The 24,475-nt window shown below is 43.7% G+C and overlaps 2 protein-coding genes across 6 annotated transcripts in view; both read right to left on the bottom strand.

The window, feature by feature from the left end:
* The window catches only part of CKAP5 (cytoskeleton associated protein 5), a 54,039-nt gene extending 43,400 nt beyond the window's left edge, over positions 1–10,639 (bottom strand). For 3 of the 5 annotated variants that reach the window (XM_041424477.1, XM_041424733.1, XM_041424823.1), the window contains exons 1-2: positions 10,549–10,636; positions 15–106 (exon numbers count right to left, since the gene is read on the bottom strand). In XM_041424477.1, coding sequence (XP_041280411.1) covers positions 15–71 — 57 coding nt within the window. In that variant the 5' untranslated portion in view covers positions 72–106; positions 10,549–10,636. Of the gene's footprint in view, positions 1–14; positions 107–6,278; positions 6,443–10,518 lie in introns of those variants that run through there. The other 2 variants (XM_041424565.1, XM_041424647.1) reach the window with 2 other exon arrangements.
* Positions 10,640–14,147: 3,508 nt separating this feature from the next.
* LRP4 (LDL receptor related protein 4) overlaps positions 14,148–24,475 on the bottom strand; it is an 82,252-nt gene continuing 71,924 nt past the window's right edge. The window contains exons 28-38 of the mRNA XM_041401449.1: positions 22,964–23,267; positions 22,474–22,692; positions 22,038–22,172; positions 21,684–21,792; positions 21,209–21,353; positions 20,604–20,717; positions 20,171–20,294; positions 19,109–19,176; positions 18,409–18,496; positions 17,741–17,882; positions 14,148–15,616 (exon numbers count right to left, since the gene is read on the bottom strand). Coding sequence (XP_041257383.1) covers positions 15,281–15,616; positions 17,741–17,882; positions 18,409–18,496; positions 19,109–19,176; positions 20,171–20,294; positions 20,604–20,717; positions 21,209–21,353; positions 21,684–21,792; positions 22,038–22,172; positions 22,474–22,692; positions 22,964–23,267 — 1,784 coding nt within the window. The 3' untranslated portion in view covers positions 14,148–15,280. The remainder of the gene's footprint in view (positions 15,617–17,740; positions 17,883–18,408; positions 18,497–19,108; positions 19,177–20,170; positions 20,295–20,603; positions 20,718–21,208; positions 21,354–21,683; positions 21,793–22,037; positions 22,173–22,473; positions 22,693–22,963; positions 23,268–24,475) is intronic.

The following is a 24,475-nucleotide window of genomic DNA, read 5'->3' as shown; positions in this document are numbered from 1 at the left end:
CCATGATTACCAACCTTATGTTCACATTTCTGATCAATGGGCAATTTCATCCACTCACTGTCGTCCCCCATTGTAAATCAGGCTCTTTCTAGAACTACAGTAATTTCTGTGGAGATAAGAACAAGTTAGAAAACAGAATACATATTGGGTGAATACATATTTATACCTAAAAATACAAAAACATAAAACAAAAACATAAAAAGAAAGAAACCAAAAAATCAAACCAAAACCAAAACACACACAAAAACGCCCAAAACAAGTGAACAAAAAACAAAACAATCCAAAACAATACAACTCCCCAGTTCTGTAGCAAATCTCATTGCTAATATGCAATCCAAGGTTGTAATTATATTTAGATGCACACATTGAAAATCAGACCACTATTTTTTTAGCTCTAGAAAATTACCAGAAGCCATTAAAGATTAGAGAGCAGTGCAATTTGTAGTATTTCTCACGCTACAAGTTTGAATAGGTGAAACTTTTAGTAAACTGAAAAGGCATGTGGAATATAACCTCACCTAAGCTTGAGGAAGAATGTACTACAGCTAAGGCACTAAACCAAAATGAGTTCCCATCAACACTAAAAACTGGCTCTTACTGACACATGCTTTTAGCAACAGGTGCCATGAATCAGTGTCAAAAAATAATCAGATGCAAGTGTAAGGACAGCCATTTTAACAACTTTACAAACAGCACAATTGAAATGAAGATTCACCAAGAGGAACAAAACCCATTTTTGCCCTAATTCTAATGTAGCCAGCATCAGCAACTGTCAACAAGAGATCAATTTCTTGCCACATGTAGTGTTTAAATCCTTAGTCATTCAAGTTTTAGTGGTTTCCCCCTTCTCCCTTTCCTTTAGATTAAAATAAGAACACTGACTATTAGGGTATGACAGATGAGATCTTAGGCTCAATGCCCATCTCAGACTTATTGTACAAACAATCTGACTGCTCAGAAAATAATGAGAGAACCAGTCTGAAGAAGAGAGGTCAGCAAAATGAAAATAGCAGTAGAAAGGGCTCCCAGTGTTATTTATAAGCACAAAATCAAACCAGAGAGGGAGTAACACATTTCAACACATCAGTCTGAATTCACAGACCAAGCCAAAACCCAGCCATACACAACAATTTATCACTACAGGCATATAAGTACACAACACTAGCAAAATGCTCCTAACAGAAATTCAGCCTTTGGCCTACAAAGTACTTCACCTAATTCAGTCAGAGGGTCTCTGTAGACAGGTAATCCCTTGAATTAGAGGCATATTTTCACTCACATAAATTAATGTAAGCAAGTACTTCAAAGCCTTCTATCAGCCACACAACACTAAGACATACAGCTAACCTGACAGCAAAATTAGGCTAGCAACAGCTCTTTTTTTATTCCTTGCCAGATAAGTTAGAAGATACTTAAGTAACAACCCAACCTCCCAATAATTAAAAAAGAAAAACCATAAGAAACACAAAGAACTCCAAAATCCCTACCTGTCACCAATACACACAGCCCCACAGCAAATTATACTAAGCTTGCCTTAAATATTTACAGGTTTCTATGGATGTTAATACTGCTCTCACTATAATTGCATAAACTATTAATTTGCCCAATGGCAGTAAAACAAGAGTCAATGTCAGAACACAAGCTGACTACATACATAAACAAGTGTATCCAAGCGTTATTATGGTTTGCCCTTTTCATTCCCTTTCCCATCAAAAGAACAGTATGGATATTTTTTCTTGACATCAGCACAGTGGTAGCAAGCATGCTTCTAAAGAAGCACACTTTTTTCTGAGGGCCTAAGGACTGTAAGCCAGTGAGAATGAAAGGATCTGCTTATTATGTAAGAAGCAAAGTACTCAAAAGTGAGGCTACCTAAAACCCATCCTACTGAACTGTTAATTCTGTTTCACTATCTTTTTTAATGCTCAACTTACTAAAACAAACAAACAAAAAACAAACAACAACAAAAAACAAAACAAAAAAACCCCAAAACAACAAAAAAAACCAACAAAAAAAACCCAGCAACAACAAAAAAAAAACCACAAAAAAAAACCCCAACAAAAAACAAAGAAAGAAAAACATTCCTCCACTGGATTTTGTCAGGAACTGCCAAAAACATAGTCCAAATTAAAATTCACAATGAGAATAGAACTCAAAGGCCATACCAATCCCAAACAATCATACGACGTCAAAGGGCAATGAGTTACTGCATCCAAACCCCACCAGCCTTTTGCAATGGATCTGCTTTCATCTGCTTAAACTCCTGCTTATGTTTTCTCTGCCCCAGCCTCTCATTTGTTCTCTTATCCCTCCTTCAGTCTACTGAGAGTTCAAAATGAAATAGAAATGAACAGACTCCTGATTCAAACTCAATGCATTTTACCTATTAAAAAACCAACAAAAAACACCCCACCAAACCCACCAAAAAACAGAAACCAAACATGCACACCAAAACAAAAAAAGCACTACCCCACACCCAAAAGCAAGATGCTCATGGCAAATACAGAAGTGGGGGGTAAAACATATCTAACTCTATGAAGACCATGACTTCTCTCCAAAAGCAAGAAATAAGACTGAATTCACATGAAAAGCTTTCCAAACAGTCCACCTAGCAATGGATGCAGGCATGCCCTACAGCGAACAGTTTCCAGCAGTAAAATTACCCATCCCTCAAGTTAGTTCTGCAGCCAAGTGCTGTCAGCAAAGACAGCTTTGCCAGTATAAACTGGCATTAGGAATATCTTCATTTGAGTGCACCAATATAGAAATAATGGAGAACTTCCTCAGTGTGGATGCAGACAACATAAATAGATGCAGTAGTCTCTCCCCAAAGTCACACGCACCTTTGCAAAGAACAAGCAGAATGAACTTTATAGAAAATTAGGTAGCTCTGATTCTTAATCACAAACTTGGAACAAATTCAAGCTATTGCCTCTTTATACTTTTTTTTGTTGAAGAACACATAAGGAACAATACAAGGATAGTAGTTATTCTGAACAAAAACCAAAAGGGGAAGAAAGCATGAACACACATGCCAGCAACAGAAACACCAGGATAAAATTTTGGCACCTGTACTAGACATCTACACTGTTTTTTAAGAAAACAGACAGAAGTATGAACTTCCTACTTCAATAATAAAAAGAAACATTATTTCTCTCCAGAGATCTGTCCTGCCAAGGAAGGAAGCCTTACTATAGGACAGTCCTCAATCAAGTACGCAGCAAGTACTACAAACCTCAATTCAGCCCAAACCCTAAAGTCAACAGCAACTCCACTAAAAAGGCTTGTCCATTACCAGACTGATACTGATTTACAATTATTTTTATCCTTACCCCTACACAACAGTTCACTGCCACAAAGTACAACCTCTTGCTTGTACAGCAGTGATACACTACAGCATCTCAAACTTCCCTTCCCACATCATAATGTGCTTAACTTGAGGGGAATCACACGCTCTAAGAGAGACGTGGGGAAGGGAGTTGAATCACCATGAAACAGTGTTTCACCTGGTTTTTTTCAGTCTGGTCAACTCAGTTCCCCCACTATTTTTAGTCATTAACATCTACAATCGATACTTCAATTACAAAATGGGTTAAGTCGCCTTCTGCACTGAATCTGGCATCTAAAAATAGTGATAAAATTGCACTCCCCCCAGTAATTTACAAATCCCTCTAGAACAGACAGTTTCGCAGAAAGTATTCCACGGTCACAGAGGGAAAGCTCCTTCTTACACATCCAGTATTTCTAGCTTCATCACTGCTCATGTCTGCTAATGCCAAGATTTTGGACTGTCTACATCTTGCATTTAACAGAATAAAAGACAATTGTTTCTCTTTTCAATTAAGGCGCTGGATTCTGTGTGATCACAGAGTATCCCACATTTGACAAAAAGGTTTTTCTTAAAAGCTTCTTTGCAAAGACACATAAACCTCAAGCCATTACTTCTCAACAACCAAATAGCAAGTGGCCTCATTATACAATAACACAGCTAAATTCTGTTATTACTAGTGAATGTGCAGCAAGGAAGTGTTTGACCTACATAGATTTTTTTTTTTTTTGGAGCCACAACTTGGAACAAACAGAATTAAGTGTTTCAGAAAGAACACTCATTTTGATAAAATCCAGAAAACAAGCAACTGAACTGCCAAAGTAAGTTTTGTGAGAGACACTTGTCATAAAAGTGGTCAATGCAACATTTCCAAAAGCAAGTCACCCAAGAAATCAGTAGTGGAGGTGAATAACAAATCTTTCCTGACAGGTCTTGGCAGGGCACCTTGATATTACAGAACAGTGAGAAAATGAAGACCATCAAGGAAAGAACAGGATCTTTTAAAGGGAGATCATGCAAAATGCAGCAAGAGTGGAAAGCATGTACAAGGCAGCACAAATGCAAGAATTTAAAACGTAAAAGTGAGAATTCCCAAATGAATATAAGTCTGGGAAACAAATGTATCAACACACTAAAAGATTGCGAGAAAGTACGAAAACATCAAAGTTTGGATTCACCATGTACTACTCTGAACAGCTCTTAACTTCTAAATAAATGCTTTTCCTGCTACAATTTGTAGAGCTGAATCACATTAACTTATAAGCTTATAGTATGCTAAGGAAAAGTCCTTACACCATTAGCATTCTAAAATGTGATTTTTTTTTTTGAAGCATACATTCATCACCAATTGTTGCAGTGTACTCTGTGTGTGGAGACACAAGGCTTGACTCTGTTTCAGAAGGCTGATTTATTATGTTATATATTATATTAAAATACTATATAAAAACTATACTAAAAGAACATAGAGAAAAGAAATATCAGAAGGCTACAAAGAACAAGAATAGAATAGAATGCATAACAAAATTCTGTGACTGCTCACAGCCTTGGCACAGGTGGCTGTGATTGGTCATCAATGGAAAACAATCCACATGGACCAATGGAAGATGCACCTGTTGCATTCCACAGCAGCAGACAGTTATTGTTTACATTTCTTTCCTGAGGCTCCTCAGCTTCTCAGGAGGAGAAAAAAAATCTTAAGATTTTTAATAAATATCACAGCTACAACCTATCACTGTATTTTATTGTGAAGGGTCAGCTTCCAGACCATTTTCTACAGATGCACAATAGCAAACTAGGAAGCCATTTTATGCTAAACAAAACCAGCTATTTATTGATAATTATTGTCTATTTCTCCCTATTGAGAAGTATTTCACCTATGAATATTCTCCCTATTTCACCTATTGAATATTACTGTTGCACAAGAACATAATCAAATATATAATAATTTGAAAGGTTCTCAAAAGCATTACTCAAGAATAAGTTCAGAAAAATCAAGACAGGTCTTTAAAAAGGAAAAATCAGTTTGAAATGCTCCTATACAACAGGGCATAAATTTGGAGTGTATATAGTTGGATGTCACATTTCAGATAAAACTACACTTCTTAGCAGACAGATCTCTGGTAGTGCAGCCACAGTTTTCTCAGAAGAAAGAATTATTTGTTTATTTGTTTAATGGCAGTTTTGGGTCACATTTGTTCTTTGGCTCTGAAAGGACAAAGTTTCACTTTCTTAGAAGTTTAGCCCAACACGGGTATTTTTTTTCATTTGCCAGCCAAACCTTCCCATTAGACACAACATAAAGTAGCTCTGAAAAAATGTTGAAGACTTGAGTAATCCTAACACAGTAAGCAATAAAAATTTAATATAATTTTAAAGGCTGGCATTTTCAATTGACAGATGAATTGTAAGTTGCAAGATATACAGACCCATGATGAAAAAAATAAAGACCTCAGAATAACAATAAGAAAAAGGAGAAATGCATGCTAAAGGGAAGCTACTGTTTCAGCAGCAATGAAATGGCATTCAAAAACAAACAGCGTTAAATTCTCTCTTGCCTGCTTTAACTTGTATGTCCTAACCCACCTCAGTGAAATTTTAATAGCACAAACGACAAGCTGCTCGTAAGAGATACAAATACCTAATTTATCTGGAAAAATACATTTTAATACATGCACTCTGAAAGTAACCAGGGCCGTTCTTTTCCATTCATATGAAAGTGAGAGAAAATGCAGAATAAACTGACCTTCTGCTACAGCTAGGACCAAAAGCAATTTGTAACTGCATGGGTAAGCCTGGAGCGAAGCCAGTCTTAGGGAGCCGAGAAGGGCAAAAGGGAAAAGGGCAACACACGGGCAAGTGCACAGGCATGCACTGACATAATTCTAAGGGTGGACAGTTGGGAGTGAAAGATGTCAGTGGGACTCTGCTTGTAAGCTGCAAAGGCCCCCACCTCTCAAGAGGTTTTACAAAGCTCAGGCGTGAAAAGGCTCATGCGATTTTCTTTAAAAGGACGGCCTGAACTGCTGATGAAGGAAAGCTCCCGCGGAGACATCACTAGCTCCCTCCTTCTCCGAGGGAAGCTCCCTCCAGCACGGCTTCCCTCTCCAACTAGCGGCGCCCCCGCCATCCCCAGCACCTTCCAGAAGGAAACCCCCTCCACTTCTGCCCGCAGCCCTAGAGGCGTCCCCGCAGCCCGGCGACGTTTCCCACTCCGCGGGTGTCTGGCCGCAGGCCGCGGCCGGGCACGGCGAGCAGGCCGCCCGCCCGCCCGGCATTGTCTGTGCCCGCCGCCCCCGCCCCGCGGCCGGGCCGGGTCGGGCCCTGCCAGCGCCGCCCGCCGAGCCGCCCCCGCGGGGCCGGGCGAGCGGCAGCAGGCGCTGCTCGGCCCTGCCGGCGGCCGCGGTGCCGCCTTTCGGCAAAGAAGGGGCCGCCGGGCCGGCGACCAGTGAGCAGCTTGGCCCGCCAGGCCTGCTGTCCTCATGAGTCATACCCCGAACGCCCATGCCCGTCAGAACAATCACTGCTCTAACAGAGGGAGCTGCGGTCAAACCCGAGCATGCAGCAGACATTATCCCAGGCCACCAATCATGCAGCAATCCCTAATTGAAGGAGGGAGCGGTTCTGAAACCCGACAGCAGGAACAAGGCCAGCCGTGGGGAAGGAGAAACAGTGCCTTCCAAAGAAGATACGAACGAAGAGCCTGGCACCATACCATCCCCGCATTTCATGCTGCTGCAAGATGTGTAATGACAGCACTCTGCTGGAGCTGATTCATCAGCAATCTCTCTAGCCCATCGTCTGACATTTTGAGATGCCTTTTCTATAGCGACAATAGCAACTGAAGAAGCTGGTATGGTGGGAACTGGGTGTCACTTGCTTCCTCCTCACAAGAGCATCAAGCCATGTGATGTAAGGCTGTATTTCTCCAGCCATCTTTTTAGCTAGCTGAAGAAAGAAGCCTCTTCCAGGCACCACCAGCACCAGCCATGCTTCCCACTGAATAATTGCCCAAGTTACTTTTCTCACCACCTCACTCTACCCCCTGCAACAGGAAGGCACAAACATGCACAGCAGCTTCTGCTTTTCAACATCTGACATTGGCAGCAACCGAGCTGTCGTAGACAACCCAGACAATGTACAAATGCTCAGGTCAAGAGACTATTCAAACAAGCCAGAGCAATACTGCCCAGTGCAAGGCAATATTTAGTTTAAACAAAAGGGTACAAGGCTTTTCAATGTCACCTCAGAACTCCACCCATATAACACGAACCACTGGGAATAGTCTACAACAAAGCATCAGCAAAGCAACACCATGTTAGTCTCAGACTATATTGTCTTAAACCAACCACTCTGCTACAGATGCAAATGGCTTTAATGCCATCCTACTCTGGCAGACTTAACAAACCATTTACAGTAAATAGTTTACAAACAAATTAGCAATACACGCTTATACATTTATTTTATAAATCACATAAGGACAGCTGCTGGTAGTGTGAAACAGAGGAGAGGTAGGAACAGGAAAAAAGGGAACCAGATGAACACTGACCGTGGTTTTGAAAACCTTATTTAAAGGTTTGCAAGCATTTACATCTCTCAAGTGTCCTTCCAGTCACGCATCCTACACAACAAAATCCTCCAAATTAGATAATTAAGATTAGTTATCTCTACTCCACAAAATATGCAGAGCAGTTTCTAATTGGATGTACTGTTCAAGATGTGCTTTAGTGATGTATAAGAAGGGGCAAACAGAAGTGCTGCATTTGCAGGTGACAACTGGGTAGAAAAAAAAAGTTGACTGAAGGAGCGTACAACATACTAAGTGCTTTTCAGCTGTAAATTTATCATCAAACACACAAAGTGAAACAATTTATAACATTACACTGAAATTCAGCTTTTCTGCATGGACTATTAAACAGAAACAAGATCTTTGCATTTTAGCAGACTCTGGCATGAGAGCACAGACCCACTGTGGCAGACCAAGTTCTCAGAGGCAGAGGCCAGCTTACATGCAAGGCCCATACAAGGGGAAGGACAAGAGCCAGCCTGAAAGTTAAGTCTGGCAAAATACAAGTCCTATGTGTACAAGAACCAGGAATCAGGTTCCATCACCATGCATTCCCTTTTCCATATTACAATATCAAGGGAGAAACCTTCCATCGATACAGATCTAAAGCAGTCTGAATAACTCCCATACTTCTAAAATTCAATTTTTTTTCATCAAGTCGTCACATAATTTCTCCTGTAGCAGGTCACCTAGTTACCCAACTTGGTGTTTTTGAGAATTACTCCCAATACATCTGCAACCATTTGTTCAGAAACAGTCTGTGGTACCTAAAGGCCCTTTTTGATATATCACTCTCTCAGTGTTGCTTATAAGGCTTAGCCCTACCACAATTCTTGAAATAGAAAAAAAAAAAAAAACAAATGGTGAATCTGTAAGTCCAATATGAGGGGAAGCTATCAAAACAGTGAAGTTTAAAGAAAGGCCAAGCCTGAGGCAAGAAAACCAAACCAAATTCTAAATTTTGTACAATCAACTGATCTCACGTTGGACACTTGTAGCCATGATATTATGAAAAATCCTTTGCTGAGATTTTTCCTCTCTTGAGAAGCTGAGGAGCCTCAGGAGAGAAATGTAAACAATTACTATCTGCTGCTGTGGAATGCAACAGGTGCATCCATGATTGGTCCATGTGGATTGTTTTCCATTGATGACCAATCACAGCCACCTGTGCCAAGGCTGTGAGGAGTAGCAGGATTTTGTTGTTCTGTTCTTGTTGTAGCCTTCTGATCTCTGTTCTTTTAGTATAGCTTTAATGTAGTATTTAATATAATATTTAACATAATAAATCAGCCTTCTGAAATGGAGTCAAGCCTCGTGTCTCCACACGCAGAGAGTTCGTCGCAACAGACACTAAAGAGTCAAAACTATACAGGCAATTTGCACTCAATTATTCTACCTTCTGAGGTGAACCTGTCTCAAAGTTTTAGTAACAGACTTCTGTGAGTACACCTTTAGAATACTCCAATATTCAAGACTCCATGCATTCTGAACTAAGCAGCTTTACAGTTTCAAACTAATAGATTCACTGAAAGCCTATAGCATCACTTTCTTTGATACAAAAGTAATACATTAGAAAGGGCTCCCATTGCTGGTAGCTCAACATCCCGACAACGACTCATCCCTTTCTCACCTGCACAAGGCAACTTGCACTGCAGTTCAGCAGAAAAACAAACACTAAAATCAGCAAAAACTGCAGCATAATCAGATAGATGATACAAAACAAATACAAATCAGTTAGAAAACTGTAGCACATATGATTTTTTAAAAATTTTTTATTCTTAGACCAAAATCCTGGTTTGCCTAAGGCACACAGAAGAATCAGTCCTCAGCCTCTGTCTTCCGACCCAAAAACGTCCAGACTCAGGAGGAAAACCCTCTGCACGCCAACTTGAAAAGTACTGTCTATCTGTTTCAGAAACAAAATCAAAATGAAATGCGGGAAAGGTGTGTGCGCAGAAGCATGGGACACACACTTCCACCCAGCTCTTCTTCACATTATACCAGAGAGGATTCAACAGGAAGCACCTCCTGGCGAGGGGCTCCGGCAATCTTAACACTCGCACCCAACAACACAGCTGCAGAAATAAGAGATCAGCTCGCGCTTTTGGTTTTAGGACTACAATCACCCCAGAGAACGTTTTGCTTAGGACACTCTAGAGGGAACCGATGCTGCACGCAGCCTCAGGGGACAGAAGGCGCCCGGTCCGCGTTTCCCTTAAGGGGTGCCCCCTTCCCCCGGCCGCCTCCCACGGAAGGCCCCCACCGGCAGCCCCAAGCCCACGACGAACGGAGGCGGCCTTGGCGGAGCCGCCGAGCCCGCGGCTCCCAGCGGCCCCATCGCCCCCCGGCTGGCGGCGGCCTGAGCGAGCTGCACCTCCGCGGCGCGGTACAGGCCGCGGCCTCTCCCCACTACCAGCCGCAATCCTCACGCCGCCGGGCTCTGCGGGCGGATGCCGCCGCAGCCCGCGGGCCCGGGCCACCCCCGTGGGGAGATGTCTCACCGCGGGGACTACGCCTCGACACGGTCCCCGGGAGAAACGGGGAGGCTCGGGCCTGGCGGCGGAGGAAGGCCTAGCCAGCCTCCCATAGGCGCGAGACAGCGGACGGAAAAGGGACCGAAGCTCACCGGGGAAAGGACAAGGACAGCGGGTCTCACCTGGGCCCGGCGGGTCGGGCCGGTGACGGTCCGGCGGCTGCTCGGCGGGGTTTGAAATCGCCAGCACCGCCCGCACCTCCCAGTGTCCGCCGCGCCCATTGGCCGCTGCCGGCCCCGCCCGCGCCCGCACCTCTTATTGGCCTATTTGAATCCGGCAGCCGCAGCGCGTGCTCCCGAGACAGCGGCGGGGCCGCCGCGGGAACGCGCCCCGCCGCGGGAACGCGCCCCGCCGCGGGAACGCGCCCCGCCGCGGTACCGGCCCGGCCCGGTCCGGTCGGGACGCACCCTGCTCGGGAACTACCGAGACGTGCCCGTCCGCTCTCTCGGCCGCCGCCGTGTCCCCAGGGAGGGTGCAGGAGGCGGCTGCCGGGCTCTCTACGGCCGGAGCAGCGCCTGGCGAGGCGCGCACGTCCTAAGGCAGCCGGGTCAGGCCGCGGGACCCGTTGGCAAAGGGCTAAAGCGTCTCGGAGCTGATGGATTCTGCTTTGGGGAAGGTCCTGTTACAGAGGAATGGGCCTCCTCTTTGCTATGGTCAGTGAGTTTGCAAAGCAGCAACTCAAGAAACGAGTGAGAGGGCACCTCACCAGTGTCTGTCAGTATCTGAAGAGAGGCTGTCAGAGGAGAACCAGGCTCTGCTCGGTGGTGCCCGGCCATAAGACAAGAAGAAACGGGCAGAAATTGATGCACAGGAAATTCCACGTGAATAGGAGGAACTTCCTTACTGTATAGGTGACCGTGCACTGGGAAATGGCCCAGAGAAGCTGTGGAGTCTCCCTCACTGGAGATCACAGGATTTGTCTGGACACTGTCCTGTGCCATGTGCTCTGGGGTGACCCTGCTTGATCAGAGAGGTTAGCTCAGGTGACCCACAGTGTCCTCTCCACCCTGACCTATTCCGTGAACTGGTTTTGGAGCACAGTGTGTTTTCTCTCCTTTTCTTCACTTCACCTTAAAAAATTGAAGGAAAAAATTTTATGGGTGATCAGAATAGAAGACAAGGGACAGCAGAATGCCATGCAACAACCGCAATTAATCTTACACTGCCCTCTCCCCACCATGCCATGTGAGCACCATCAGTTTTTTGGAAGAGAGGCAATTTTTCATGACCTGACTGAAATGGCTTCTGCACTGTGCTTCAGTTGTGAAATGAGCAGAAATACAGTTGTTTTAAATGTTTTAGGTAGTTCTTTTCATCAGAAAGGGACAGAATGTGTTACAAGATTAGCACCAGTAGTGCAGTGTCAGTTATTAGTGGACGTTTCATTCATTACTCAGCCTTTGGCACTATTTAAACTCTTGGTTGTAAAAAAAAAAAAAAAGGCAACAGAAACTTAAATAAAACCCCCTACAGAACGAAAAAGCAGCTCTTCTTCAGAACTTACTTTTCCACTCAGCAGAGGCTTGAGATCTCTATAGTCCTAATACACGCCAAAATGAACAGCCCCTTCTGCTGTTGCCATGTTAAAGAGGGGGTGAAAAAGCAAGCTGGGGCAGAGTGAGAAGTATTACATGTGTGAAAGAATCTGCAGAAGTGAGTACAGATATTATGTCCTTGATTCAGAACAATAGGGGTACAGTGTATGCTACATTCAGCTTTCTAAGAACCCAAGTCTGTTCCTATCTTATTGCTCCTCTCAAATGAAGCAATGTTGAGGTTCTGTCTGAGCAGGTTTAGGAGTTCCTCATTCAAAGGAGAGTCCAAATAACACGTATGATTCACAACCAAAAGCCAGGCAGAGTGGTTAAGAAAAGCTAAATTTATATTAAATTTCATCAACCCCTAAAATATTGAACACAGTGGTTAAATAACTCCAGAAAATCCAATGTCTCCAGTGAGTAACGTTAAAACCATTACACAGGAACACACGGAAATCACTGACGTTAGCTTGGGACAGACAGGAGAGAGGTTTGCTTTTTACACAGTAAATCAGTGCTCAAGAGATCATCCTCCAGTAGCCTTTCTACATTCTTAACATCCTAAGTGCAAGGAGGGTCTTCTGTTCCCCAGAATGGGGAACCACGATGCATCCCCAAGGCAGCATCTCACTGGGGCTGTCTCTAGAAAGAAAGACACGAATTTCTGCCCCCCTTACTTGTGGAGGAGGCTGTGTGACATTTTATTGCTCCTTTTCACCATAACCATTTGAGGAAGGGAGCAGAGAGCAGTTATGAATGGTTGTTAGGCTGGAGTGCACAGGGTCTCTCCTAAGAAGCAGCAGAGAATATTGATCAAGGTGGAGATCACAAACACCATAAGTTGTTGAAAAGACTGACTATGTTTTTCCTTTCCCTTCCACACTTGCAACTTGGACAGCAATTACTCTGACAGGCTGACTTAATCTTAAGTGACAGGTCTGGGCAGATGTTTCCCTTCACCCCTGTCCCACCTCAGGATTTTGGTGCATGGTCACATAAGCTACTGGGAGAAAAAAGAACAACCCATTCCAAAACCCTAAGGAACCCTGCTCTCTTACAGGTCAGAGCCTTCCTCTCCCATCTCCCCACTCCCAGCCCTGATGCCTCTGCCCCTACATATGGTTTCTGCTCAAATTGATTCTTCTGCTTATGCTTGAGCCCTCTGGTGTTGTCCCTGCGTGAAGTGGCTTAGATGGGCAGTGTCCATGTCAGTGATATGCACTCCTTTCTCAGTTCCCAGTCAAGTCCACACCTCAATCCAAAAGTGCCTCTGCCCAACAAAATCAATGCTTCCAAGGCTGGAGTAAAACAAATAAATAATTAAATAAAAATCTAATTTAAAAAAATAAAAATAAATCCCTCTGGGAATAGGGAAGAGTCCCACATTAACACAGGGAAATCCAAGCCTTAGCTCCAGTTCATTTTCCACAGGAATATACTCCAGTCAGCCCAATGGTGCAGTTAGGGACAGAGTCTCAAGCCACCTAGCCAGGTCAAAGCTGCAACCTTCCCCCATGTATCCCAAAGCTACCTCTACTGTGAAAAGTACAGGCAAACTACTGGCAACTGTTGTGTTCTTCAGGGGTAGCAGGCCTGTTAGCATATAAATAAGGTTCGAGCAGTGTAGGATGATTCTCCTTTTTAATCATCTGAAAAAAAATATTGCATGGGAGATGTACCCTCCCCCTACCTCTGAACCACACCCCAGTGTATGTTTTGCTCTCTTTACACCATGGATGGGAATGTACTTGACCTCCTTCCACACGATAAAAGAGGTTACAAAGTTTGCAGTGAGAAATTCTTCTCAGGGAAGTTCTGCTTCCAAGGATCTGACTCAATGCTTAATATTTTACCATGCGATTTGAGGGGTTAATATACATTTTGTTTTTGAACAAGTGTCAAGCAATATTTTCTCTTTTTTCTTTTTGAACAAACAGATGACAAAGGAGTATGAAAAGGTGGCAATAGTCCTTGGGAGCATGCAGGACCCAGCTCCAAATGCTGCTGGGTTTTGGCTGCAAGGGTAGGATGACATTCCCTAAAGGGTAAGAGTCTTGGAGGCCAGAGAACTAAAGCTCATGCAGCTGATGGGAAAAATTATATTGGCAAGGAGAGCTATTTTGTGGTAACAGAAGAACTTAAAGTGCAATTCTGATAAACAACTACTTAGAATGGCCCTTGCAGCTCCTGATTATTGTCTCCCATTCTAGGTCAAATGGGCTCAGCCTAGTAATAAAGCAGTTCCTAACTGTCAGCACTGAGCATTCTCCTGGGAAAGACTCGACCTAGGAATTTTCTCTTTTCCCTTATTATGGTAATCAAAGGTCCTAAAGGCCAAACTAATTGGGACCTTGCAGAATTGGGACTAGTGGGGACCTAGCAAATTTTCTTTTTCTTTTTTTATATATCAGTTATGCAAAGATCAGTAAAATTTAGGTCTTACTGAGATCCATTTCCCCCCATTAGCTCTGTAGAGCTAAGTAAAATATCAATTTCTTCTTGTCTGAAGTTCAGCACTCAGACTCTAGTACCCACAGGGAACAGTTGTGAAAGGGGGATTTGCTGACTCTTGTTTTTCCAGAGTAGAAACGTGTTTTAACAGGAAAGGGGAGAACAGGAGCAGTGTCCACTGCCAGCAACAGACACAGTGCTCCAATCTGAGCATTCCTTAAAGTTTTTAGTAGCAGATATGAAAGTAAGCAGTGATACTCTCATGAAGTGAGTCTTGGCAACTGTGGTTATCCTCTTTATGTCTTTACAAGGTGACCTGATGCTGTGTCAGTGTCCTCTTGAGCCCCAAAGTATATCCCATCTATTCCAAGACCTCTCTCATGTCAAAGACCCCTCAACACAAAGCCTCAAAGAGTGCTGCTAGTGCTGGAATGACCAGGGGTACTTCTGTGACCACGAGCCAGCAATGAGGCAGCTCTGCTCTCTTCATGGGCATTGACCGTGAGCTGGATGACACAGGACTTGCAGGTTGCCAGGGAACAGACACTCTGAACCAGATTCAGGCCAGACGAGTCACTGCGAAAGTTAACGTGGCAACTTCCAGGAAAAGGGAACATATAAATAAACCACACACAGTGAAAATGAGTCAAAAGGGTCTCTGGGTTCCAACCAACCCACCCGTCCTCCTTCTCCAAACACAACAACACAGCTGCCCAAGCTCCATGCTGAAAGGCAGTCCCAGTCTCAGGCCCCTTGCAAGAGAGGCTGGTCTCTGTGCCCTTCCTTGCCAGGCAGGCAGAGTCCTGTGGTTTTTGTGCGAGCAGAGGGTAGGGAGGGTACAACGGTTTCCAAAGTCACGTGTACTTTAGACCTCGCTCTCTGTGGAGGGCTTGCGTTGGTGTTTCCAGCCTGTATCTGGGAGTGAGCCCCGCCGCTCAGGAGTGGCTGCTGCTGTGTTAACACTGCTGCATTCAGACTGTTCTTCCTGCAGCAGCTGCTCAGTTTCGGTGTCATCCAGTGAACCAGAACTAGCCTGGATAGAGACCGTATCTGTCTTCATGCAGACGTGGTCCCGAAGGATCCCTCCACGGGAGCTCCGAATCTGCTTAAGGTCATCCCATTCAGAATCATCACTGGATAAAAGGCATATTCCCTCCACAATCTTGATCTTCTCCTTAGTGTAGCTGTGGTCAGGACCAGTCTAGGGAGAAGACAGATGAATGAAAAAATACGTCTATGGAAAAATATGGCAAAGAGCAATGCAGAGCTGGAATGAAGACAAGGAAGCAGACAAAGAGCTGGACCTCCATGTAAACAGACACTGGCTTTAACTGCCACAATGACAGAACCCATTTTAAGCTTCCTTTAGTTCTTTAGGAACCACCCCCAGACTAGCCCTCCCTGCAAGGGCTCTCATTCCAAACTCTATGATTCTTCAGTCATGGAAGCAGAATGAGGATGAGGCTGCTCTTCTCATTCAACTATACATATTCCCTGACAGAAAAGAGTAAGAACACAGCCTAAAAAAGAAGGAAAAAAAACCACCAAACAAAATGGGAAGCAGAAACAAACAGAAAACATGGTAAAAGTAGGCAGAAGATCAATTCTAGGTTTGCAAATCTTTACATCTGAGTCATTCTAGATTCACCTCTCAGCAAAGCACAGCTGGAATACCACTGTTGAGTCCAAGTCTCACAGCAGCACAGGGGAAGGATATTATAGGGAAACAACGAAAATGATCAGAGGCAATAGGGACCACACTGAGATGAAAATAGTGAAATCTAACTTGGCTCACTAGGAAATAAGGAGCACCTGATCTATCCCTGAGGAGAAAGTGGAGGCAGTGGGGAAATATACATCTGTGTATATCAAGGAGCATTGGAATTAAGAAAAAAACAGAAAGGATTTGGATTCCCAGATAAATAATACTGGCTTATCCTTAAAAGATGGGGCTAAAATGGCTTGAAGATTTGGGGAATCTATTGGATAGTACCTGTTGTGATGAACTCTCTGTGTGTGGAGACACAAGGCTTGACTCTATTTCAGAAGGTTGACTTATTATGTTATATATTATATTAAAATGCTACATTAAAACTACTAAAATAACATAGAGAAAAGAAATATCAGGAGGCTACAAAGAACAAGAATAGAATAGAATGCATAACAAAATTCTGTGTCTGCTCACAGCCTTGGCACAGGTGGCTGTGATTGGTCATTAATTGAAAACGATTCACATGGACCAATGGAAGATGCACCTGTTGCATTCCACAGCAGCAGATAGTTATTGTTTACTTTTCTTTCCTGAGGCTCCCAGCTCCTCTGGAGGGGAAAAATCCTAGGATTTAATAAAATATAGCTACAAGTACATTTGAAAAACAGTAAGGGAAAACTCTTCCCTTTGTAAGTCTGTGATCCCTGCCAGACGAACCAAGCGATCTAACAGATAATCACAAATAGTCCTAACAGAAATTGTCTTTTTAAAATATCAGTGAGTATGAGTAGCCAAAGCCCAGACCAAAAAAATCTGCCATAGAAAATTACTTATATGTTCCTGACAGACAGTAGAGCTAGTTTAAGGACATAAAAGCAGAGGAGGAGACCAAGAAAGAGCAATTAGTATGGACAGCGCTTGAGCCACACAGCAGAGCTTGAGTGAGGGAGGCAAGATCAAACACACAGAGTAGTGATACCTGACGTGAGGATGTGGACGGAAATCAGAAGAGGGAAGATGAGAAGCTATCTGAGTGATAAGAAAGCTTCTGAGGAGAAAAGAGAGGAGAAACTAAGTGCTGCAAGATATATTAAACTCTCTCCATCATGTGGCACAAAGTACAGACCTCTGAAGGGCCTTTAAAATGCTCTATTTAATAAGGCCTCTATTTTTTTCCCCTATCCCACCCCTTTCAGGCCATGCACAGCCAGGAGCCACTTTCTTGTTACCAAACCCCTTCTGGCTGCCTGGTTCCCCTGGTGACTGTCCAAAGCAGCCTTGGTGCAACAGTCACTAACCAGGACCTGTATCCTAAGAAGACAATGTCAATTGGCTCATGCACTTTTGAGGGCCATCACTCAATGCAAATGAAATACAAGACACTGTGGGAGTGGGTAAGAAGCAGAGAACTTGAGACAGGTCAAATTCACTACAGCTCACTAGGGAAGAAGTGCTGCTGGCTGATGTCCATAGCAGTCTGAACAATTCAATGAAGCTGTCCTTCTGTGTCCTAAAAGTCAATGCTCACAAGTTGGAATCCTTCCACATAGTGAGGCCTGTAATACTCAACAGCAGCTTGAGATGAGCTCCCATGTCCTTAGTAGCAGTTCTTACCTCTTTCTTGTAGCACAGCTGGTTGTACATGGTTGGTTTGGGAATGGATTCAATCTTCACCTCCTGGGTAGATGTCCGATATGAAGGATTACTGTAGGTTAGGTTCCCCAAGCCAGGCTCCGTAAACTTGGACTTATTATGCCTAGAGGGAGAGAGCTGTCAGAAAAGTCACAGGAACCCCCTGCCAGGATCCAAAGTTCCTGAACGCTCAGCAAATGGATGGCTTCAGCCATCTCCACTGTCCCTCAAAGACAGAATCCTGGCTTCACCTGGCTCTTCAGGAATGAGTCCATTTACTAGCTACCAGTACAGCAAGGCACGGCCATGTAATCACAAAGGCTGTCATGCCAGTAACTGGTGAAATTATCTGTCAGAAAGCACATGAGCTCACATATTTACTGAGATACGAATTATCTCACATTCCTGTCCGTAACTCATAAGCTCTCTGCAGAAAATTTAGCCAATAAGCTTTCAAATAGTAGAACTGCATGACCAACACTTTAGAGGCACAGGACTCAAACCTTGAAAATAAAATCATCAAGCACTCTTTCCAATGGAGGAAAGAAGGACTGTAAATGGCAATAAAGAAAGATTTAGTGCTTTCAGAGACCTTCTCCTACAACTCAAGAGTTTACAATTGGCCAGGAGAGGGAAAAAAGATCACTTACCTATATATAATTAAAGCAGCAATAAGCAGCAAAATAAACAAGATGCTGAGAAAACCTCCAATAATGTAGCTGACATGCAGTCCTTCTCCTGAAAGTGAATACCAAGAGTAATTTATGCACTCATGTTATATTTCACTGGATAATACTGACCTTGGTGTAATGCCTGATGCTGGGGCTTTACCCATACAGAAGTATGTAAACTAAAATGTCAACACATTAAGGTTTAGCAGAGGGTTTTGTTTGGCTTCATAGGAAACAAACACATGGTCAACTTTCCCCCCACCCAGGCCCCAACAAACCAAGCAGTGTCAAGATCTTTGTAATGGGGTTGTAATGGAGGAGTTAGACCCCCCCTTGCTGACAGGTTACTCCTTCATTGGGAAGCAATTACTACAGTCAACCATCTTCAACTAAACACAAAGGGGACAGAGAAATAGAGTACTCTTAATGGGAAGAGCCCAGTGGATGAGGTATAGGATGAAAGAAAAGACAACTATTCTTCAGACCAAAGAGTCACTTGGTAAAGTCCCCACCTAGGTTAATGAATGCCTATAGAGGCATTTTGCTCTACTCAGAGAGCATTTGAGCAATTCAAGTCTGAGTTTCAGAAATTTCAGTTTCAGACACTATGGATTGGAATGCCCTGAGCACATCTGGAGGAACAACCCTGGTGAAGAAGAGTTAAAGAAAAGCAACTCACCCATGGTGGCCAACACTGCCTCATTGGCACGAGTACACAAGCCTTGCCTGGCATCTTTGTCAGAGCAGCTGAAAGACAGAAGGACATTTCAGTTATTTACTGAAAGTAGAATCAACAGTAATAAAGGCATCAAAAAAAAAGATGGAATGGGCTAGCACTGATAACCCTTCCTTTTCCAGTTAAAAACCACAGATCTTCCTTTTTCTTCTTCCGTATTCTGCATCCAGAGAAAAGATAACTATACACACATATATGTAGGGGGTGTGCATGGATAGATCATTACCGGTCTGCACTATCTTGATATCCAATTCATTCTAGATTTGCCTCTCAGGTACACAAGTGTACTCATATCTTTCAGGAAACAAATTTCAGCATCAGTGCTGAAGCAAAAATCAAAATGTCTCCGAGTCAGCATGAAGACATTTCCATCCAATAAATCATACTCAGCTGAGTGCAAGTTTTGCTCTGTAAATAACTCAACCATATACTATGGAGCTACTCTTTTGCTGAGCTGTATAAATAGCAGGCTGCAGGGAATTAGCAGAAAAGAGTCTCTTAACTACCTGCATTGTAAATTAAATGTTAGAGCTGCAAAGATTCTGTTCTGCCCCAAGCAAGCTATGCCCTTCCCAGGGCAGAACCATTTTCTCAGCTGCGTGGGTCTAGTCTGAGATGTTTCAGTGAATTGAAGCAACAGACTCCTCTGTCCTCCTTTCAGAAATAACTTCTCAAAATTAGGAGACTCAAAAATCAATCAAATGAATGATACATGAGCTAAAGGCAGATTTAAACACTTCAGTACAGTCAGACTACACACACATTTCAACAAAACGGACACAAAGGATCTCCACCTGTTTCTTGCCATCTCAACAATGGCTCTTTGCCATCTCAACTGCATCTTTGTCATAATAGTTTCATTCATTAAGAATGTGAAATCTGGAGCTGGAATATCCTCTTTAGCTAGGGATAAGTATATTCAGATTATTGTAACCAGAGGGGGCTTGCATGTGGAGCCTTGCAAAAGCTGGGGCTTTCACACCCCAAGAGAACAAGAACACTTACTTTCCTTCCACTGTTTCCAGAGATGTGAGAGGTTTGGTTGTTGAAGTACCTAGTCTGCCAGGTGGTGTTTGACTCCTCTCACTTACACTGGTTGGTTCCGGACCAGGAGGCACCACACCAGGAACTAGAACAACAGAGAAAAATAAGTAGGACTCCAACTTTGTGGGGCAGATAAACAAGTGTGACAGGCTTGTCTAGGCCATTTCCAAAACTCTTTATATCTTGTATGAGCAGCCTTCCCATCTCAAGCCCAGTCTGTCAGCAGAAAGGACAAGAAGGCTCTATCACTCACAACCACTGGCCTCGGTTCCAATACATGACTGTGTAAGATCTATACACTGGACAGCCTCAGCTGCTCTGGTTGCCACTGCATAAGCAGTAGCAGTGGCTCACTTACGGAAGCTACTACCCAAGTGACACTCAATAAACTCACTCGTAGAACAGGGCCGCCCATCTGGCTCATCTGGACACGCACAGACGAAGTCAGAAGCCCTGGCAAAGCAGAGGTGAGTGCAGCCTCCATTGTTCACTCCACAAGCATTACTACCTGGAAGGAACAAAAAATTTTCTAAATATGTTACATCTGAACAAAAAGGGGGCTCAGAACAACAACCTTCTTTTCTGCTCAGCCAGAAATACGTCTTAGAAATCCAGCAAGTTATTATGTTTTTGGCATATGCCCATCATCTGATTGCTAAGAAAGTGATGACAATAGCCAAACACTGAATTGCATTAGGGCAGTCTTGAAAGGAAGGTACTGGAAATCTTTAGACAGAAGCCCAGACAACACAGTTGCAGAGATAAAAAACCCAAAAACCTCACGTTCTTCTGGTTTAACACAATGTTGAGTGAACACCATCAAGATGTGCTTGGCTGAAAAGTCACAGGCAGACAAAGAATGAGCTAAGGGAAGATGAGTTAGTATTTTGAGCATAAAAAAGAATGTCATCCTTACTTGACATCCACAATAGTGCAGTAGTTCTAGAGTTCTTTTGGTCTACAATAAGAATTTGCCTGAATCAAGGTCCTTCTATTTACCTGTCTGTCTCTGAGGAGAAACCACAATGATATCCATCAATCCCTCAACATTGGCTAGGACTGTCTCTTTGTTCCGCCCAGAGTATTTGTCCACTCTCTGGATAGATTTCGTTTGCCAGTCAGTCCAGTATATCCATCTGTCCTGCTGCTCAGGGAGACAGCAAAGAAAAATCACAGCCATTATTAGCATATTTAGTCATGTAGACAAAGGGTGCCCATAAAAAAACATATCCCAGTGGCAGAAGGCCCAAAACAAAGGCCTTTTCAAACCCTTACCCTCTTACTGTAAAGAAGATGACTGTGTACACCCCACTGTTCAGACAAACTTCCTTTGTTAGCTCCAGAGAAGATTTAAGTAAAATCCCCTCAGCCACCTTGGTTTCCTCAGACTGGAACACTTCCCTGTTCCCAAACTCCACTGTACAAACTCATCAATACACCAGGGAGAATGGTGGCAGCAGGAAAACCTTCTCACCTGTGTCAGAGCAAAAGGATGTGACATCTGGCTGACCAACACTTGTCGTAGCTTCCCACTGAGGTCACAACTCTCTATGCGATCAAGGTGAGCATCCACCCAGTATATCCTGAAGGCAAAGGGAAAGAGGTGAGCTTCCATCTATACAACCTCTCTTTACTTTCCAGTCATTTATTGACCAAGATCACGGAATCAGAGGATGGATCAGGAAATAAAAGCTATAGAAGAAAGCCTCAAAACACCCCAAAACCAAACCCAAACCCACAGTGCTACTCCAATAAATGAAGCTAAGAGTGCTAAAAAATTCATTACATCCCTTAACCCTATGCAAGTATACGAAAATCTTTCACTGACCTCCTGGTGTCATAATCCAGAGTCAATCCATTGGGCCATCCTAGGTCAGTGTTAATCAGGATTTTACGTTCAGAGCCATCCAAATTTGCCCGTTCAATTTTAGCAATGTGACCCCAATCTGTCCAGAAGAGATACCTGAAGAGATAAAAGGCAAGTGTAAGAAGAGAAGACCATTTCATTTGGCCTAAGGAAAGTTTTAGTTATGAATGAAACTGCCAGATTCTTCAGGTTCAAAAAAGATAATACAGTCTGTAGCCTGCTATCTGCCCAACCTTCAAATTCATTGTCTGCCTGACAACTGCAAGTCACTCAGAGTCAACCCCTTACTGGTACTTGCAGATTCACATAGCACATGTCTTCTTCCTCCCACAACCTCCTCTACCAGCCTGCCTCTGTGCAGCCCTTTCCCCTGCCCCACCAATAACCCCAAACCTACCCCTTCTTGGGAAAGACAGCAATGGCTCGAGGTTCATCCAGGCTGTTATTGATCAGCACTTTCCTGGAGCTTCCATCCAGTCTAGCCACTTCAATGGTATTGCGCCCTGTGTCTGTCCAGTAGAGGTTCCTGGCAACCCAGTCCACTGCCAGGCCATCCGTAGTCTTCAAACCCTGACCAATAACAGTTTCCATGTTGCTGCCATTCAGATCAGCCCTCCTGGATCAAAATCAATGACAAAGGGCAGTGAGGAACAGCTAGTTCCTGGAAAGCTGGATCTCCATCAATCACAGGGCCACTGCATACTAATACCTCCCTAAGACTTTTTGCCCCTGTGTCCAGCAGGTTAAACACACCTTCAGCATGATGCTGTGTAGCAAAGACAAGGTGTTAAGTACTGGTGTAGTGCTCAGTCTCCCCAGTTTACTGGTACAATCAGCACAAGTCACAGGTGACCTGGGCACCGGCCAAGCAGTTGACTGGCACCTACCTGATAACATCAAGAAATACATCTGTGTAGTAAATCTTGCCATCCACACTATCATAGTCCAGAGAAATGACATTGTTCAGCTCAGGGACAGGTATGTGCACATCTGTGTGGTCACTGGTGTCCAGCGAGATACGACGGATGGAAGCACGGCTAGAGAAAAGTAGGTAGGTCTCTGGAGAAGAGTCACATGTCTGCTCATCTCTCTTCAGCTGGATGCCAGTGGGGCAGGCACAGGAGAAGCCAGTGGGATGAGGTAAACAAAGGTGGGAACAGCCACCATTACGAACTCCACATTTATTGAAGCCTTCAGAAACAGGGAAAGCGTAGTTTTAGGATCTCACAGACCAAAGCTTTACTTTAAAGGCTACATACATGCACAACTTGCTAGCAGCTGAGTTCATCCTTACCATCCCAGCCTTGCTGGGAAGCTACAACCCTTTGTACAGAGGCTCTCCCTCTGTAAGACTCATGGTAGGTATGGGCATGATTGGCAAGGAGAACAGGAGGGTCCAGAAGAAGAGGAATCATTAGAAGAAAAATCTTAACCGGCATTCCTTGCTAATCATAGTTTTCCCAGGGAAAACTGCTCCTAAACAGCCAAGTGCTCCCAGATTTATGCAACTGCAGTTTAACTTTATTACTGCTACAAATGGTAATGCTGACAGAAAGATCCAACCCTGTAGGGAAATAGTGTGACAATGTACCAGAGGCCAGGCTGACAAAGAAGCTTCTGTTTCAACTTAGCTGCACACAGTGGCAAATAAACAAAGGCATCAGAGAAGCCGGCTGGAAGTGCCTGACATATTAGGGTCACATAATTTTTTTTTTAAATTGTAAAGAACCCAGCATACATTTACTAGGAGGGAATAAGCCCAGGAGGCACTTGCAGGGAATAGGAAGAAGACAATGTGGATATGATGGCTAGACTTTTGGTCAGCTTTAAGTTTTATTGCCCAGTTATACAGTCAAGAGTGATGTTCTGCTGCTAGTAACCACAGGAAAAACAGCAGAGCTTCCTACAGAAGCATGTATTGGCGAAATTCCACCAAAATAAAACCACAGCACAACGCAACAACTTCCACTGAAAAGCAAGGAGGCCAGATGGGGTGTTACAGGATCCCCAAAGAGTAACAAAGAATTGACTCTGGCACAGAATAGTTGGACAACATGATATATTAAGAGCAACTAAAGAGATTTTGCAGAGCAAAGAGGCAGGCAAGAAGATGAAGCCTGCAGTGATTGGGAAATAACACTAGAACTTGAAATAATATTTCAGCAACTGGTTTAAGAAGAATTAGAGTTTTCTGGAGTTATAGAAGGGAAATTGTCCAATGTCAGTACAGTCTGGTGAAGCCTAATATGGCATGACTTGTTCAGTTGTCCTAACAAAGTGGCTCTGCTGTGTGCAAGAATGAGGTTCTCAGTGCAATCCAATGAAGGAAATGGGACAAAGGGGTCAAAAAGCATGCAGTAATCAACACTAGACCTATAGAGCCGGGTAAACAGAGAGGA

Source organism: Onychostruthus taczanowskii, unplaced genomic scaffold (assembly GCF_017590055.1).
Source record: "Onychostruthus taczanowskii isolate IOZ18803 unplaced genomic scaffold, ASM1759005v1 scaffold1, whole genome shotgun sequence".
NCBI classification, from domain to species: domain Eukaryota; kingdom Metazoa; phylum Chordata; class Aves; order Passeriformes; family Passeridae; genus Onychostruthus; species Onychostruthus taczanowskii.
This window is presented reverse-complemented; position numbering and strand designations above follow the sequence as displayed.